This window comes from Rhinichthys klamathensis, unplaced genomic scaffold, assembly GCF_029890125.1.
Source record: "Rhinichthys klamathensis goyatoka isolate OS25496 unplaced genomic scaffold, OSU_Roscu_1.1 h1tg000242l_1, whole genome shotgun sequence".
Classification (NCBI taxonomy): domain Eukaryota; kingdom Metazoa; phylum Chordata; class Actinopteri; order Cypriniformes; family Leuciscidae; genus Rhinichthys; species Rhinichthys klamathensis.
Window position 1 is genome coordinate 2,431,724 of NW_026606764.1, and position 17,981 is coordinate 2,449,704.

Genomic DNA, 17,981 nt, shown 5'->3' on the forward strand with positions numbered 1-17,981 from the left:
AAAAGTCACGCAGTTTGAATTTAAACATTTTTATTTAGTATTTCATGGATGCTCTCCCGTGCTGTACGTCACATTGCATAGCAATATTGCTTTTGAGAATTTAGTTCTTATTATTTTAGCCATGTTCAAAGAAGCAAAACAGTCTTTTATTTGTTGTTCATGAGTAATTCGTGAAAAAAGAATCATCTTCTATACATATTCATAGCAGTATGACAAAGCAATGTTTGAAAATTGATGACCAATGTGAAAAACTGGTAAAGTGAGTTTACAATCCTAATTCAAGATCTTCAAGCTCTTTCAACAGCTGGGACTCCTTCTGCATCTTCTCAAGCTGTAATAAAATAAAATAAATTATAATAAATCATTATTAAGGTTCTTGCGATTAAGCATTACAAAATTCTTATGTTCTTAGAAAAGTTTTAATTCTTAAAAACTACTCATCTCATGAATCATTGCAATGGATGTAATCAAATCAGAAACAATGATACAAATGAAAATAATTTAAAATATTTATTAAGATGTGCTGATGAGATTATAAAGCTATAGTACCTGATTTTTTTGCATTACTTTGCCGGCAGCCTGCTGGTCCTTCAGTTCATCAATGGCTTTGAGTTTCTAACAGATAAATAATCACATTATGAAACTAAAAACATCAAGTCTGACTCTGATATGCAAATAAATCAATAATGGATATATGCATATTTTATTTATAATTATACTATACCAGGTAATATACTGCATCATACCCATATACATGTATTTTTTTGGTGTATTCATACAGAATACATTTTTAAAGATTTTCTTTTTTTAAATAAGACCTTTTCAGGGTTTACTCCATCAAGAAAAGAGACAATTTACTCAAAATAAAGGTAAGAAGTTAATTTTCTACCGATTACATAATAGGTGTATAAATAAAAAAGGTTAAAATGAAACCTAAAAGTAGGTCGAATTGTGCTCTATTCCAAGTCAAAAATAAACGGCAGAATTTAGTTTCTTTCCCCTCAAGAAGACTGCATCTGTGTGTATATGCCTATCTTATTTGATTGTAAACATATTCCAAACATTTACCTTTTTTAAATTCTTGATCTTTTTGTCAGTTTCAGGGTCTCCAAAGCTAGAAGTCACATGAGTGGCAGGGGTGGAGTCTGCTTCTGGAGGCGGAGCTTCATCAGGCTTGATTTCCTGAATTAATATAAAGCATCACTTTGAGTTAAATATTCCTCTGTATAGTTTATTGAACATTAAAAACACATGTACCTGCTTAGCTGCTTTCTTTGCTTCTCGCCTTTTCTGGTTTTTCAAAGCAGCTTTAGAGATTTGCTTCTCTCCGGCAGCACCAGGTTTCATGTTCTGCGGCAGCTCCTCTTCATGCTTGGATAGAAATATTACTGCCATTATTCTGGTCACGGGACATTCATAATGCTGCCCTGCATCATATTTGCTGAATGAATACTTATACTTTTTTCTTACTAGTTTTGGGGTGCTGATTTAAAAAAATAGTGCCTGTTTTGATCAGGCATGTCACACTCTCACAAAATACGAAGTGCATTTCGACAACCATTTGCAGGGTCTTGTATTATCTCTTAATCACCAGAAAAACATGTATGACATAATTTTTTGCCTAATCATGATTTCAAGGTTAGAATTATGGCGAGTGACAGAAGAAAATGCTGCTACATCTGTGGGTGGTTTACTACATCCAAACAGCGACAAAAAATTACAGATTTTGTGAAAGCAGCGTATTTATTTATAAACAACGTTTTTGAACACATTTTTCCCTCTACTTTGCAAATTGAAAGTTAAATGATACATTTTGAATACTTCATTTTGTCAAAAGTTTCGACATTGGACTGCTTTTGTTATTTTGATACGTGCATTAATGCTGATAAATACACTACAGTTCAAAAGATTTTTAATGATTTTGAAAGAAGTCTCTTTTGCTCACCAAGGCTGCATTTAGTTTGGTGTGGGTATGATTTTATAATGTTTTTGAAACAAGTCTCTTCTGCTCACCAAGGCTGCATTTATTTGATCAAAAATACAATAAAATCCATAGTATTTTGAAACATTATTACAATTTAAAATAACTTGTCTATTTGAATATATTTTCAAATGTAATTTATTCCTGGGATGCAAAGCTGAATTTTCAGCATCATTACTCCAGTCTTCAGTGTCACACGATCCTTCAGAAATCATTCTAATATGCTGATTTGCCGCTCAATTATCAATTATTATTGACAATTAATTATATTTTAATTATTAAATGTATTTATTTATTTTAAAATCGTATGTCCCCTAAACTTTTGAGTGGTAGTGCATCATAGTTTCCTTCCATGGAAGGATCAAGTGACTCTGAAGACTGGAGTAATGATGCTGAAAATACAGCTTTGCATCACAGGGATAATATACATTTAAAAATATATATTAAATAGAAAAAAGTTTTTTTAAATTGTAATATCTATTTTTGATACAATTAAATGTAGCCTTGGTGAACAGAAGAGACTTGTTTTAAAAAACATTATAAAAGCATAATGACCCCACACTTTTGAACAGTAGTGTATATTGAGTTGAAATATCCGCATTCTCATTAAAAAAACAACAACAAAAAAACTATGCGATGCAAAGTTGACATTGATATTTTCGAACTCAGCATCATCAAATTGTTATTACAATTTTTTTCTTTTTTTTGCAAATTAGCAGAATATTTTTCAAGATGCAGGGCTGTGTATGACACAGACTTACTAGTTTGGAGCTGGCTGTCTGGGGTTTGTTGCGGAGAGCGGGTGGCCGATACGCCTGGGCTGGTTTGGCTTCAGTGCTGCCAAGCTCACTTGGCAACGCCTGGTATTTCACTGGCTTCTCTGGGAAGGTTCCAGTTGGGAAGGGTTGCCATAACACTTCCCAGAGCTCTTTATTTGATGGCGTTTCATGCTTGTACATCACAGTCCCGGTGTAATGCCAGATCTTATAGCCATTGCTGACCCTGAGCCTGGGGGAGCAGGTCGCCGTCACTACGTGTTCTCCGTCAGGACACCAGAAGAAATGTGTGGTATCTTCAGCCTGGGGTTTCGACACCTGCTTGTATTTCTTCACGTCCCAAACTTCCATCTGCCCTCTCAGGTTCCCGAACCCAGCGAGGACGAGGATATGACCCTGGGGGCTGTAGAAAGCTGCGTTGCGGGGGCCCGTGCCAAAGTCGAACACTGACTCACACTTGCTGTTAAAGACAGTTGCCTTGGCAGGCATAAAACCATAAACCACGCAAAACTCAGAAGAGTTGGGGTTCCAGGATACATCATATATGGGGCCTCTCTTTGCTGTGCAAGACAACAACAAAAAAAGATTTTATGTATATTTTAAAATATACTGTATTAATGATTTTACACACACACACACATATACATATATACACACAAACAACAAAAATATAAACAAAAACATATACAACAAAATCATTAAGAGTCATTTTATTATTAAAACCAGCATAAATTAAAAGCAGTGTAACAAATACAAACGTTATGTATAAACACTTTACTTTTACATATAACTAATATATATTATTTTAATTACATTAATGAGAAACAATAATGCAAAAACATCTAAAAGGACCCACAAAAAATATTTCATTTCCTGCAAATCATACACTACTGTTCAAAAGCATGTGGTTGGTAGGTTTTTGAATGTTTTTTAAAGTCTCTTATGCTCACCAAGGCTGCATTTATTGGATAGAATACAGTAAGAACAGAAATTATGTGAAATATTTTTACAATTTAATAAAATTGTTTATTTGAATACATTTTAAAATGTAATTCATTCCTGTGATGCAAAGCTGAATTTTCAGCATCGTTACTCAAAAAGAATGAAAACAGTGAAATGCAAACTCAGAATATTACATAAATCTGCAATAGTTAAATAACACAAATATACGTAATGTATTTAATCTCACATTATTAACCAATGTTGTTTATATGTCTATGTGGTGTTTTTAAATATGCTTTAAGACAAACCATGTGCAAATTAATAAGTCAACACAATTGCTGAGTATTTTCTCCTTAAAACTGCAGTTAACCAAAAACAGACTCAAACATCACCCTTGTTCTCTACTACGTCACAAACCAATCACGTCAAGATGCGGACAGGCTTTAGCATTTCATCATTACTATGCCGTGAAGCAAGGAAGTCTCAAGAGAAGCCAGGTTAAGCTGGTATATTTTTATGTTGTACATTTAGCAATATAGTGGGTGAATTATGTATATGATGTATATTACGATGTTATTATGAACTATATGCCTTTCTCCACCAACATTCTAAATTGTTCAAAGTGTTTCTAAGGATACTGATTTTTAGAAGGCAGACTGAGATGGTGACGTGGTCTGTGTAGCATTAGCAACACATTATTAGCTGTTTGCTACCGTAGTCAAGCCAAAGGCTAACCTAGTATTAATTACCGTTATTTGTCCGACGTAGTAGAGAGCAATACAAAAAACGCATTACCATTCTGATACATCAACTTGTAGACGAGCCTGTATAATTCGCTCATCCACTTCTTCTGAATCAGTGTCTGGTTCAAACATATGTGGCTGAATTAAACCAGAATTTCCACTTGCATTTATGCAGCGTTTACTACATTTAAGTTGACCGAGTGGATCAGGTATTCTAAGCTGGTGCGAGTGAGTGGAGGCAGGGCTAATTTGCATATTCATTCAAGCATTACTTACCATAAGAAGTAACCAAGCAACGCAATTAGTTACTTTTTTAGGGAGTAATGCAATATTGTAAAGCATTACTTTTAAAAGTAACTTCCCCAACACTCACTGGTATTCAGTCTCAGATTGATCTTTCAGAAATCATTTTAATATACTGATTTTTCTCAAGAAACAATTCTTTGATGAATAGAAATATAAAATATTCTGTGACATTAGAATAAAAAACATCTTACTTGTGGAAACCTTTAGTGTAATTCTTTTGATTTTGCGGTGAAATATGATATTTCTTCAAATTCATTCTTAAATATACTATCAGGTCAGAATTTGAACACACACATACGTTACATATTATATATAAAACTAGAGTAGTATAAATATTATTCACCCAATTTTTAGCCAGTCAGTGATTTCAATGAATTCAATGATTTCAATGAGTCGTACTTACGTAGCTGAATTACTGCACTTTCTCCATTGATGGCGACATAATGTAAAGTCTGTTCTCCATAGTAAGAGGCTCCTGTTTTATCAACCTCTGTGCTGGCGGTCACTAAAACCGCAGTTCCTTTAGGAGAAAACATTAAAGGGTTAGTTCACCCAAAAATGAAAATTCTGTCAGTAATTACTCACCCTTATGTTGTTCCAACCCCGTAAGACCTTCGTTCATCTTCGGAACACGAATTAAGATATTTTTGATGAAATCTGAGAGCTGGATCACTCCTCCATACTAGTCCATAGGCTTCTTCAGGGATTGAACTTGCCGGCCTCGAAAGGTTATTAAAGACATCGTTAAAATAGTCCAAGTGACTACAGTGGCTCAATCTTAAGTTTATCAAGCGACGAGAATACTTTTTGTGTGCAAAAACAAACAAAAATAACGACTTTTTCAACTATTCATTTCCTTCTCTTTGGGCCACTAGTCAGTTAACGTAGTGTGATTCCGTAGAGCTACGTCACACGTAGGCTCACTATTGGCCGACGCTGGTCATGTGCATGATGCGTGTGACGTACAACAACAGAAGCTTACGCTATTACACTAGTGAACTGACTCGAGGCCCACAGAGAAGGAAATGAATAGTTGAAATAAAGTCGTTATTTTTGTTTTTTTTTGCGCACAAAAAGTATTCTCGTCACTTGATAAACTTAAGATTGAGCCACTGTAGTCACTTGGACTATTTTAACGATGTCTTTAATAACTTTTCAAGGCCGGCAAGTTCAATCCCTGAAGAAGCCTATGGACTAGTATGGAGGAGTGATCCAGCTCTCAGATTTCATCAAAAATATCTTAATTCGTGTTCCGAAGATGAACGAAGGTCTTACGAGGTTGGAACAACATGAGGGTGAGTAATTACTGACAGAATTTTTTTTTAATTTTTGGGTGAACTAACCCTTTAATACATATATGACATCCTTTTATGAGTGTTAATCAATGTTGAGAAACCACTTATTTGTTAAACCAGAAAGAAATGATCTACCTTTTTTGTTCCACAGCATGCTCACTCTATCGGCTTTGAAAAAGCTTTTGTTTGCCAAAGCAGATGTTGGACCTCCGAAATTGGGATACTGATACAGCCGTACAAAAGACGGACCTCCTTTGCTTCCAGGAACATAGACGACAACCTTAATTAATGAGTGAGGGATTAATACGCATTTGTATGAGTAAAATAGCACATGCCGCAGTAAGTGAAAATGTTCTGATACCTTGCTCGGCTGTGATCCAGGAGACAAAGCAAACTCAGACACCTTCTGGAGGTGAAGCTTGTTGGCAATAGTTTCTACACAACAAAACACATTATAGATCAAGCTCAATGGGTATTTAAAGCCATGATATTTTATATTTACTTAATCTAGAACTAAATATTTAATTTGAGTCATTCTTGTACATGTATTACACATGCAGGCTACATGAAATATTTTTACATTTTTAATTTGTCATCATAATGCAGGAATCTTAATAGGGATAGTTCACCCAAAAATGTAATTTCTATCATCATTTACTCACCCTGAAGTTGTATCAAACCTGTATGAGTTTCTTTCTTCTGCTGAACACAAAATAATATATTTTGAAGAATGTTGGTTACCAAACAGTTGATGAAACTCACTGGAAAAAATCAATGGGTCCATCAACTGTTTGGTTACTGACATTCTACAAAATACTATATCTTCCTTTGTGTTCAGCAGAAGAAAAAAATTCATACAGATTTGGAACAACTTGAGGGTGAGTAAATGATGACAGAATTTTCATTTTTGGGTGAACTGTCCCTTTAAGAGAACCCACGAAACAGCCAACTACTACACATAATGAGAAATCTAAGAAATCTAGACACTTTCCTTCATACATGAATATACATTAAAACTTTAAAGATGTTGTTAAAAAGCCATGTCCATGTTATTCATCAACGTTTTCACAGGCAATTGGAATATAACATGCACAAAGTATTAATTAAACAGACACGGTGTTACCAAAGTTGTTGTTCTCATAGAAGTGAAGTTCATTATTGACGTTTCTAGCGGTAATACTTTCATCATCTGCCCAGCTCGGACACCTGTGAAAATACAGACAACAAACATGCAACAAACAAACATGTTTAACATTGGCTGCGTTTACATGGACACTTATAATCGGATTGACGGCTCAATCGGACTAAAAACCCTTCATGTAAACCCCTTAATCGATCCGATTGAGCTCGATCCGATTGAAATTTCGATCGGATTGAAAGGGGTGGTTTTCTCCTTTTGTAATCCGATCGAGATAACATGTAAACACTTGATCGGATTGAAAACCGAAACTAAAAGGACTGCGCATGTGCAATGACGTTGAAATAGCGTAATGACGTATGACGCACGGAACGAGCTGTTCTTCCTGTTGGATAAAGTGAATATAAATGAGTGTTCCGTTATTAAAAAATTCTCATTTCACTCAGCGACAGCGTCTGTGAAGTGGAGCAGGACAACGTCCCACCAGTGCTTGTTTCAGATTATCATCCATGGACGACTGGTTTTGGGCGCGAGGTTTTACTGCGTGATCAATATAAGCAGCGGCACAACGGTTCATGCTCATCGTCTCCAAATCATGACCAGAGACGGATAAATATTAAGTCTGCTGTTTAAAACAAATAAAGAACCAATAGAGGAGAATAGTTATGCGCGAACAGCGGCATATTCGTGCAGTGTGCGCATGTCAAAAAATCAATTCCGATTTGAATCTTGTGACATATAAACGCGCACATCAACCCGATTACTTTATTTATCGTTCATGTAAACACCATGTTCGGATTCATCAATCGGATTGATTTCATTCCGATTTAACCATGCAAACGCAGCTAGTTACAGAAAGAACACAAATAAACTGTTATGAACAGCAATAGTTGCTCACCATCCTGTAATCTTCTTCTGATAGAACGCTTTAATGCAGGCGCCTGTTTGCAAGTCCCAAAGCTGCAGGTTTGCCTCTCCCTGAGGGTTGTCCTGCGTTTCTGAAAAATAAAAGCTGTTTTTGTGTCCGGCTTGCTTAAATTACTTTTTTTTTCTTATAGTTATTATAAAGCTAGAATGTCATAAAACATTATGGATATTATATCAAATTTTAAAGTGCTTACTGGTATAATGCTGCCAGGTGGCCAGAACTTTATTCAAAGGTGAGAATTCCAGCACGGATGTTTTGGGTAAATCAAAAGACTTCACCAAATCTCCAGTGGAAACTTTGATCACACTGACCCTGCCAAAAACACACAGGACATTTACTCAAATGTCAATCCATTCTATTGGAAAAGCTGTGGAAACTGATTGCCTTCAAATTTGCAAGGAAAGTACTTCATTTTTGAGTCGATAAAGCTTAAAGGAACTTGCTAGAGAGGACTTGCATGTTTGTATAGGTAACCAGAAAATGTGAGTATGGGTAACTCAATTTGACAAGTTGAAATTAGTTCAGCCATCTTAGAGATTTAAATGCGTTTTACTAAATAAATCATTACCAAATCAAATCGAAATTATTTTAGGGAAACAACACCAATTTATTAAGTCGTCATCATCTGTGATATTCTCTCAAAAAATTCCGTTGCATTGCCAATTTAACAACATGCTTTGGAAAAAGATTGAATGAAACTAAAGATATAGATAACTGCAGAAGTGGGGGAAATTATTGAAACATAGAAATAAGATTGAAACTCATCTTTTGCTTGACAAAATGGTACTCCTACAAATCAAGTTATCTTAAGTTAGGTTTTCTGAGTAACAAAGGCATAATACTACATTTTTACAATTAAGTTCAACAAACTGTTGTACTATAAGTTAAGTCAACTAAAAAGGGTTAGTTAGGAAATGTGTTAGGTATTACAGAGTACGTACTGTGAGCCATTGCACCAGCCAAACAGGGACCCATCACTGCTGAATGTCATGTGTTTGCCTTGCCGGTCATCTCTGAAACGAATGAAACCGTTACCGTTACTAAAGCGAACAAAGTTTTATGGTAAAATCTTTCTAAGTGCAGCAAATGCAATAACTGACCTCTGAAAAGCAGAGCTTTCCTGACAGCTCGGAGGTCCACACAACAGCAACGTTCCATCTGATCCTCTGACTGTTTGAAATGGAAAAGGAAAACAAAAATTGTATGCTGGCTTGACAAAAACAAACTTCAGCCTTAAAGTGTAAAGGTTATAAATCTTGTGTAGATTTAATATTTGGGTTACTTTGAAAATAAATCGGAATTTTGCACTGTACAGACAGATGGACTGGTGGATGAATAGACTTTTCAATGTAAGTCTGTGGGACTTTGGGGGATTTTTGATGGTCAACCATGGGGGGGGGAAATAAGTCTATTAAATCAGAACAAGCTGAGGGATTTTCTGAGTTTGGTGGATGCAGCTTGAAAATTATTTAAACTAATACAGTTTTTAAAAAAATTCTCAAGTAAGAAAAAGCATCATCAACAAACCCTGACCTAAGTTGACATGCACTACAAAGCATTTATCAGCTGATCATCAGCTAAATATAATATATATGTATTTAATATTTTCATATGTGACATGCTGATACGTAGTATACGTGGTCTCACATTACGCTGAAATAACGTTAAGAAAATTGCGCACATGACAGGAATGAGTTCATGCCTTTATATGTCTGCAAACCTTGAGAAGAAAAGACATGCAGTTATTTCATAACATGCTTGCCTTCTCACGTTGATTATTTATCTTAACGCAACTGAAATGAGCATGAAAACACATTTTAGAGCAACAACTCACCTGCTAAATGAGGTGTGGGGGGCGCCATTTTGAAACGGAAGTACGACAACGTACCACGTCATAGCAGTTCAACACCGACGTCACTACAGTTAGAGAGTTTGACGTGTAAAATGTCAAAACCAAATTCATAAAGTAAAGGTTTTATACATAATGTCGGTTCTTTCCGATTTTCAGGAGAGGATTTATTTGAATTATTTATGTTTTTATCCCTAACAAATCTTAGTACAGTTGTATAGACTATTTTAATGCGTGATATTGATTGTGTATTGTCTTTTCAAATAAGCCGAATATAGCTTAGTAAATAATAATAACAATAATTTTGTTTTGGACAAGTGTTGACCAACTTCGTAGAAAAAAATGAACTTTGATGAATGGTTTCTGATGACAGTATTTTTTTCTCAGCAATTTGGAACAGATATGTTCCCATGACTGACTAATGCACTAAATAATTGCGGCGTAAAAATAATGACGTTTTTCCTCAATGGGTATTTTAAAAAGAGCCTCGTGTTTTTTGAGATGAACGTGAGGGCAAAAAACAATTTTCTGTAAAACACACAACAATCCTCTAGGGGGCGATCGGCGGCCATTGCCATTCACTCAATGTTCCATTTAGCCGCATAACAATTTGTAAATCTGTTTTAATGAAATTTTTTTACGCTAAAAATAGCGTATTCTATTCGATGTTTGCCACTTAACACACACAAATGAATATTTACTCAAGCAACCTTTACAATATATATATATATATATATATATATATATATATATATATATATATATATATATATATATATATATATATATATATATATTTTTTTTTTTTAACTAGCAGTGATTGGTCCAACACCGCCAGCGCTGATTAAAGTAACATTTACCACGTGACAACAACTCTGCGTTTGGTTTGAAGCGCTCCGGAAAAATATATATATAAATAATAAAATAAATGTTATACTCAATGGCAAGAAAAAAGATACACTGAAAATAACTAAAATAGAATATATATATATAGTTTAGATTAATCAGCTGGTTAGTCGCCGCCCATTTTATTATTTCCTTTTCATCCGGATTGCCATTCTACTCATTTATTCTCTTTCGAAGCGTCCACGTCTCGTGGGTGGAGTGAGTTCCTCTTATGAACACGTAGACTAAACCAGTGCAGTGGCAAGATCACACGTCAACTGATCACACAGCCTCTCGGATCTCTGTCGGTCTCGACGCTTCTTCTTCTTTCTTTCTTTAAAAACATCAAATTAGTAGTAAAAGATGGTGGCCAAACAGAGGATTCGCATGGCGAATGAGAAACACAGCAAGAACATCACTCTAAGAGGCAATGTGGCCAAATCCACGGTAATTTTCAGCTTTTATCACTCTGACTTTTACTATAGTAATTATTTTAATGTATCTAAAATAGGTCTTACTGCTGTTTGCTCTACAGTAAAGGTTTACTTCGTGTATTGTACTGGACATTGGTTTAGTCATGTAGAGGAGCTTTAATTTGTCCAGTTGATCATATTGGCTTTCTTTAGAAGTAACGTTAGCTAATGTATGTCTCTAAATATACTAATGTTGATATTTTCTCAACAGAGAGGCACCCAAGAAGAGAAGGGAGTGGTGGGACCGTGGCTTCTTGCCTTGTTCGTCTTTGTAGTATGTGGATCAGGTGAGTTTACAATCCGAAAAACATCCACTTTCATTGAATGTGATGTCTAATGCATTAAAAGGATCACTCTTTGAATTAAGTAACTGATGACTTTTTAAAATCAAATACATCAGCATGCCAAACATGAACTTAATTTCATAACTCTGTTTAAAAGGACAAAGTGCATTCATGCTGCAGACAGGTTTCTAACCTGATCCACAGACAAAATTTTAATTTCTTGTTTTCTTTGTACACGATACGATTCAGAAATTGTGATGTTATATTGGATAAATAATAAAGGGAAATGTCTGTACTTAGACATTTCGTTTTTATTTCTTTAAACTTGAAGTTCAAAAAGAGTTTTTCACATGCATGAGCACTTAATTCAATGTTAGTGTACTCTAACCAACGTACACTTTTTTTCAAAGACCCCATAACATTTCTTTGCTCTCATTATTCAACATGTGATATGCTGTCATTGTTGTTTCTTATATTTTATGTTCTCTTCTGGTGAAATGGCAAGGACTAAATATGACATGAGCAGATCATACGAATTCTTAGATACTTTACATTTTCTGAAGATCAAATGTTTGTGTTCTAATGTTATTTCTCTGTCTTCTCACTACAGCAATATTCCAGATCATTCAGAGCATCAGGATGGGAATGTGAAATGAATGGTCATCAGTTTGGTCTCTTCTCCTGGCTTGCCTGAAGATCACTTGATCATTCCCCCTTTCTTATTTAATCTTTATATGTCTCAAGCTTTTTCATCACAACACCACGGTCTCTTGTGCCTTACTCAAAAGCTGGAAGAACGTTATATTCTGAAACATTCCAATGTGGAACTTCTATCAATATTGCTGCTGAATCCATAACCGAGGCAATAAACCCAAGACTACAAATGACTTTCAACTTTTTCTGTGGAAAAAACAACAACACATGATTGTTTAAAAGAAATGCTGCAATGTATTTTCTGTGTTCTAGGTTTTTGGACCAGTTCATGTTGATTAACATTATTTGGTACTATGCACCTTTATTGGATTTTCCTCTACATTTAGAGCTGAATGTGTGTTCTTTGACCATTTGCTCAAGGAAATGAAGGTCCACATATTCAGTTGTGTGTAGAGAACATAAAAAAAAAAAAAAAAAATACTTTTAAATCTAAAATGTCTTTTTTTGCCTTTAAAATATTTTGTAAAAATGTATTTGTAACCTTTTTTTAACCAGGAAAAAACTCTTGAGATTAAAAAAATCTCTTTTACAAGAGCATCCTGGCCAGGACAGACAGCACACGTAGTTAAACATGAAAATAAAATTTAAAAATGAAAATAAATACATTATTTATATTTACAAAAAAAATGATACAATTAGTAAAAACCATTTCAATCAGGTAAATCTGTAAACAAATCATTTAAAATACTCTTACATTTATTTAGAGAGACTAACTCTTTAAAACACAATTTATCTTGTTACTGATTCCAATCAGGATAAAATAGAGCTAGATTCTTTTCTGTGGATCAATAAAGGGGCTCATATAGGAATGATATAAAACACATATACATACAAACGCTTATCATTACACAAATGTAAATCTTTTTTGGCTGTTAGCATAATGTGGGAATAGTTGTTTATGATAATGGCTTTTTATTAAAATTATAATACAGGTTGTGATTTTTAATGATTTATTAGAAGGGTTAAAATAGAGTAGACAATCCTATTCTCAGTTTTATAATTGACCAGTAGGGGGCCGTTTGCATATTTATATATTAAAAAACATTATTATAGGTAAATAATTTTTTTTGATTTAACTACTTTTATATGTCTCACACTTGCAAGAGTTTATCGATCATAGATCCACAAATCTAAACATATTTTTCTTGACTATATATAAACAAACTTGAATAAGTTTGTATCTCAGATCATGCATTGACATTTATTTACCATGCCATTTTCCTACATAAGGAACACTTTAATTGAATTTAAAAAATAAAATAAGTAAAAGAATATTAATTTATTTGTTTGTTTACTAAGAAAAGTCATGTTCATGATACTTGTCAACTACCCTTTAATGCATGCATTTATGAATTTAGACTATGATAAAAATTAGAATAGGACACAATAAAGGAGAAGTTTGGGATAATTCCCTACAACCCAGACTGGGGTGCGTTTCCCGAAAGCATCGTTAGCCAACTATGGTCGCAAGTTCCGTCGTTACCAATAGAGTTCAGTGGGATTTGCGACCAACTTGCGACTATAGTTGGCTAACGATGCTTTCGGGAAACGCACCCCTGGTTGGACTTTTTAACGCTGAGCCTTCAATCCACGCATGCACTAGTGTCCTCGCTCGTGCTCCGTTGGATCTGTCTGGTTTCAGACCCCTCTCTGCCCTCTGTGCGCCCGCGCATGCGCACTGCCACTGTCCGCGCTCGTGTGTGGGGCCCGTGAGGATCCAGCGGGAGTGTTAGCTGTGTAATGGCGGCTTCGGTGTTGCTCTCCGCGGAAAACGCCGTGCCCTCTTTTACCGTCGGCCATCCCGCCGCAGTTGCTTCTGCGGGAACTACCCATCACGGATTATCCAATGCTCCCGGACCCTCGCCCTGGAACCGCTCGCTGGATCGGGCGCTGGACGAGGCGGCGGCCACTGGAGCTCTTAACCTGAGCGGCAGGAAACTGAAGGAGTTCCCGAGGAGCGCCTCCGGACACGACCTCACCGACACCACCCGGGCCGGTACCGAGCCTATTTACTTATATTCTGCTCCCCGTTAACCGTTAACAGACCTAAAAGCTAGTTAAAGGCGTGTTGGTCGAGTTTCACACTAGTTTACAAAGGGCTAGACTGGTGTAAACACACGGGTGTGTGCTGGGCTGGTAACGTTAGCCCATCTGAACTCATGATCAGTCATTTGTGACCAATAAATGTAAACGTTTCATCTTCAGAGCTGAGGTTTGTCTAAAGTTAGAATTACCTCAAACTTTCAGATCATGGTTGTGTTAAAACTATTATGATCCGATGGGACACTAGACTTTCAGGGAACATCTGTCAAATTGAGATCCATGTAACTTATAACGTTAACGTTACCCAAACACGGGGCTTGTTCATCAGGTTTATAGGAGTTTGACAGGTTAAGATGTTTGAACAGGTTGCTTATCAGATTGAGGTGTTTGATCAATAGATTAAGTTGGTTAAGGCTTGATCATTATGGGAATTGGGTTTTGATCTTCATCATGTAAGTTAGGTTTTTTAAGAACCACTCAAGAAGTTTGATCATCTGGTTGGCTTTATTAGGACGTGATTAAGAGGTTTGGTCATTGTTTTGTGGGATCCTCTTTATTTAGACAACGCTTTGAACTCGAGTTGTTTGGTCATTTTAGATCCATTCAAGGTGTTAGATAATAATACAATTGACAGGATGTTGATGATCATGTGGATCGGGGCCTTTACAGTCTTTTAGATGCCATGTCCAAGTGACCCCCATCCTAAAACATAAATGGCCGTTATGTATTTTCATTTGCAGACTCCCAAATACTGTGGAAAATGGATAAATGTGTAAAAAATTGTTTGGAATTTAGTTTCTATTATTTTACATTATTATTTATATTATGATTATTGTCTCTGTATTAGTGACTTATTAAATAGTTTATACATTTTTAAATTTATACAATCATGTAGCTTATATGTGCCTTATCATATTACTAATGCAGCTGGACAATGTCCAATCTGTCACTTCAATGATTATTCTAAACAATCTATTGGTTGTTAAAGTGTGCAATGGCCGAGAAGGACAATATTGGCACTAGTACTCATTTATTGAAAATAATAGTTATACCCATGCCTGCTTCTTCTGCACATATGAAAACAAGACTTGCTGTAATCAAACTATCTACGGTAAAAAACAGCTTGCTTACCTGACACATACAGGTGCAGGTATCTTGGTTTAGGTGTTTCTAGACGTGTTCAAACACGTTATTTTTTTCCCCCTTTATTTTTCCCTGAAGCACAATCAAGAAAAGTAGCATGTCCTTTATAAGAGTTGTGTTGCACTCATCAATGCGAGAGAATCATAGAACCTCTTTAAACGAGTCGCTAAGCATGGAACCGAGCAGGCTGTACATCTGTCTGAAGGTTTTTCAGGACCGCTGTACATTACAAGTGCTTATAAGTTAATGCTTTAATAAATGTCTATCTGGGTGATGGTTAGTTAGTTACATGCAGATAAGTTCATTACTCATTAGGCTATACATTTCAGTGTTTTGCACAAATTGTAAATAAAAATAAATCCTCAAATATCTGCAATTTAATTTTTATTATTAATGCTTACTGCATGATGTATAGCATCTCAAATTGCCATTGCCAATAGAAGATTGTGGAAAAATTATTTGTGCATTTATTGTAGTTTGACTGTGCGTAAAGGAGCTAATCCGCTGATTTCACGCAGCCGCCATTTTGAAATCGAAAGCGAGGCTCCGGTGGGAAGAACCCCGGAAGTACAGATAGACTCACTCACTCACAGATAGACAACAGTGCCTTGGACTACCAACCCGAAGCTGCTGCCGCGATTTACACTATTGGATGTTAATATCCAATATAGGATATGTATATAGTTCATTCCTGCTTCTTTTTTACTTTTAAAGAGAAGCACTGAACGCAACAGAGAAAAAAAAAAAATATATATAAATATATATATAATTTATCTTATCTTCAATATCTACACGTACTGTTCGCTCACCCTCGTGGTTCGTTTGCATGTAAGGACCCTCATTATGCTGCCCTGTTAGTGTGGGGCTAATTTGAGCCTTGTTAGTGGTATTAACTAGCGATCTCTTTTTGCTTACTCTATGCCAATATACTAGCGTTATAAGCTAAACTGTTTTTAGAGATAAAACTCTTTACATTCGATTATCATGAAAACAAATCTCAGGGAACGATTTAGTCTGTACCAATGTGTTATTACACCCGAGGTTCATTTTGCGCCGGAGTTCTCCTTTAACAAACCCTAGGTCTAGTTATGAAATGACTTCGCTCAAGTGCCATAGTGTTACCCTGGTTTTCCTCCTCGTATTGTGTTGAAGAAGGGTCTGAAAATAAGAATTGGTCAAGACGACTACAGCTCTGATCCTGAGCACACATGGTATCTCGTGTCTGTGTCAATATTGATAGTCTGTGCAGTGCATGCTGGGATCCACACAGATATCTCTGATTTCGTTCTCATCCAAAGGCAGTTCACAAAAATGCAGACTGTAGGAATGAACAGGAAAAAAAGGAAAGCTTTTGGTTCCGAAGCCCCCAAAATAATTTTACTGCTTTGCTGTGAGTTTGTTATGGTTTGAAAATGACAGATTGTGAGCGCCATAGCTTTGTTTCTGCCAGATAGTTTATGGTTCTTTTTTTAGTGAGGTCATTTTACGATGATAATAGCAGTTTAACATTGGCGTTTGATTCTGACTGAGAGAGGTTTATCAATATGTCAATAATATATATATATTTTTTTGTTTAACTACACTGTAAAATCATCTTGTAAAACTTGCAGGAAAAATGACAGCTCTTATAGTCCAGGGCCTGAATTTTTTTTTGGAAAATAGGGGGATTTCCCCCCTTAGGTGACTTATGGGGGGGGGGGGATGTTTTAATTTGATAAATTGTATTTATCTCACCTAAATGTATGCTCTATGTATTTGTGTTTTTACAATGAGGCAATTTTGTTGCGCGTGAGTTTACAGTTTACACACAGCACAAGGTAGCTTGATTTCAACCTTGAATAAAATTTACAAAGTAAACAAGAACAAATTACAAGCATAAGGTCTGTCTAACAGTATTCAGGTACAGGAAAACTATATAAATTGAATCGTTCATTGTATAAATTAAGTACAGATGAATTCTTCTCACTATCTTTGGTTCTTAACATAAATGACCGACAGCAGCAGGTAGGCTATATTAGGCTGCTGTCACTTTAAGAGCTGGCCTAATGAACGGATCCAATATACTGATACACATGCGTTTTCTTCCTGAACTTGTTTACCTTCACTTCACACATCATCGACTTGTGTTTATGTTAATACTAGACAAGGCGGGCATTTTGACATCATTTTGTGTGATTCAGACCGTTTAAGCGCAATGAGCCACAAAAAAAGCACTCTGTTTGGTACTCACAAGCTGTTTCAGAGCCGGCTTTATATGTGTGCTCTCCGGATATGAGCGCACAAAAATCGTCTCAGACAGAGTGCGAGTACTACCGAAAGCAATTAACATGTTGTGCATATAAACTTTAGTAATGATGCAACAATGGCCCGATTGGGACAATTCTGTAACAAAATGCGAGGGAAATCAGCGTGCAGCTCACTTGTACAAAACACGTGTTTATGTGAAGCGCCGAATCACTTTCGCTGTTTGTGCAATTGTGT

General features: G+C 35.8%; 3 protein-coding genes across 3 annotated transcripts in view; 2 read left to right on the top strand and 1 right to left on the bottom strand.

Moving 5' to 3' along the window:
- Positions 1 to 13: 13 nt before the first annotated feature.
- On the bottom strand, positions 14 to 10,048 carry eif2a (eukaryotic translation initiation factor 2A). Its single transcript, XM_056265878.1, has 14 exons — positions 9,944 to 10,048; positions 9,210 to 9,279; positions 9,051 to 9,122; positions 8,303 to 8,421; positions 8,080 to 8,179; positions 7,167 to 7,249; positions 6,405 to 6,478; positions 6,179 to 6,323; positions 5,152 to 5,268; positions 2,743 to 3,317; positions 1,258 to 1,371; positions 1,069 to 1,182; positions 550 to 615; positions 14 to 331 (listed from the first exon to the last, which is right to left on the bottom strand). Exons 1-14 carry the CDS (start codon positions 9,969 to 9,971, stop codon positions 266 to 268), a joined length of 1,743 nt encoding a protein of 580 aa, XP_056121853.1. The 5' UTR covers positions 9,972 to 10,048; the 3' UTR covers positions 14 to 265.
- A 983-nt stretch (positions 10,049 to 11,031) lies between these two features.
- serp1 (stress-associated endoplasmic reticulum protein 1) lies at positions 11,032 to 12,749 on the top strand. Its single transcript, XM_056265881.1, has 3 exons — positions 11,032 to 11,290; positions 11,528 to 11,603; positions 12,211 to 12,749. Exons 1-3 carry the CDS (start codon positions 11,207 to 11,209, stop codon positions 12,249 to 12,251), a joined length of 201 nt encoding a protein of 66 aa, XP_056121856.1. The 5' UTR covers positions 11,032 to 11,206; the 3' UTR covers positions 12,252 to 12,749.
- Positions 12,750 to 13,982: 1,233 nt separating this feature from the next.
- The window catches only part of lrch3 (leucine-rich repeats and calponin homology (CH) domain containing 3), a 32,853-nt gene continuing 28,854 nt past the window's right edge, over positions 13,983 to 17,981 (top strand). Inside the window, 1 exon segment of the mRNA XM_056265877.1 lies at positions 13,983 to 14,310. Coding sequence (XP_056121852.1) covers positions 14,055 to 14,310 — 256 coding nt within the window. The 5' untranslated portion in view covers positions 13,983 to 14,054.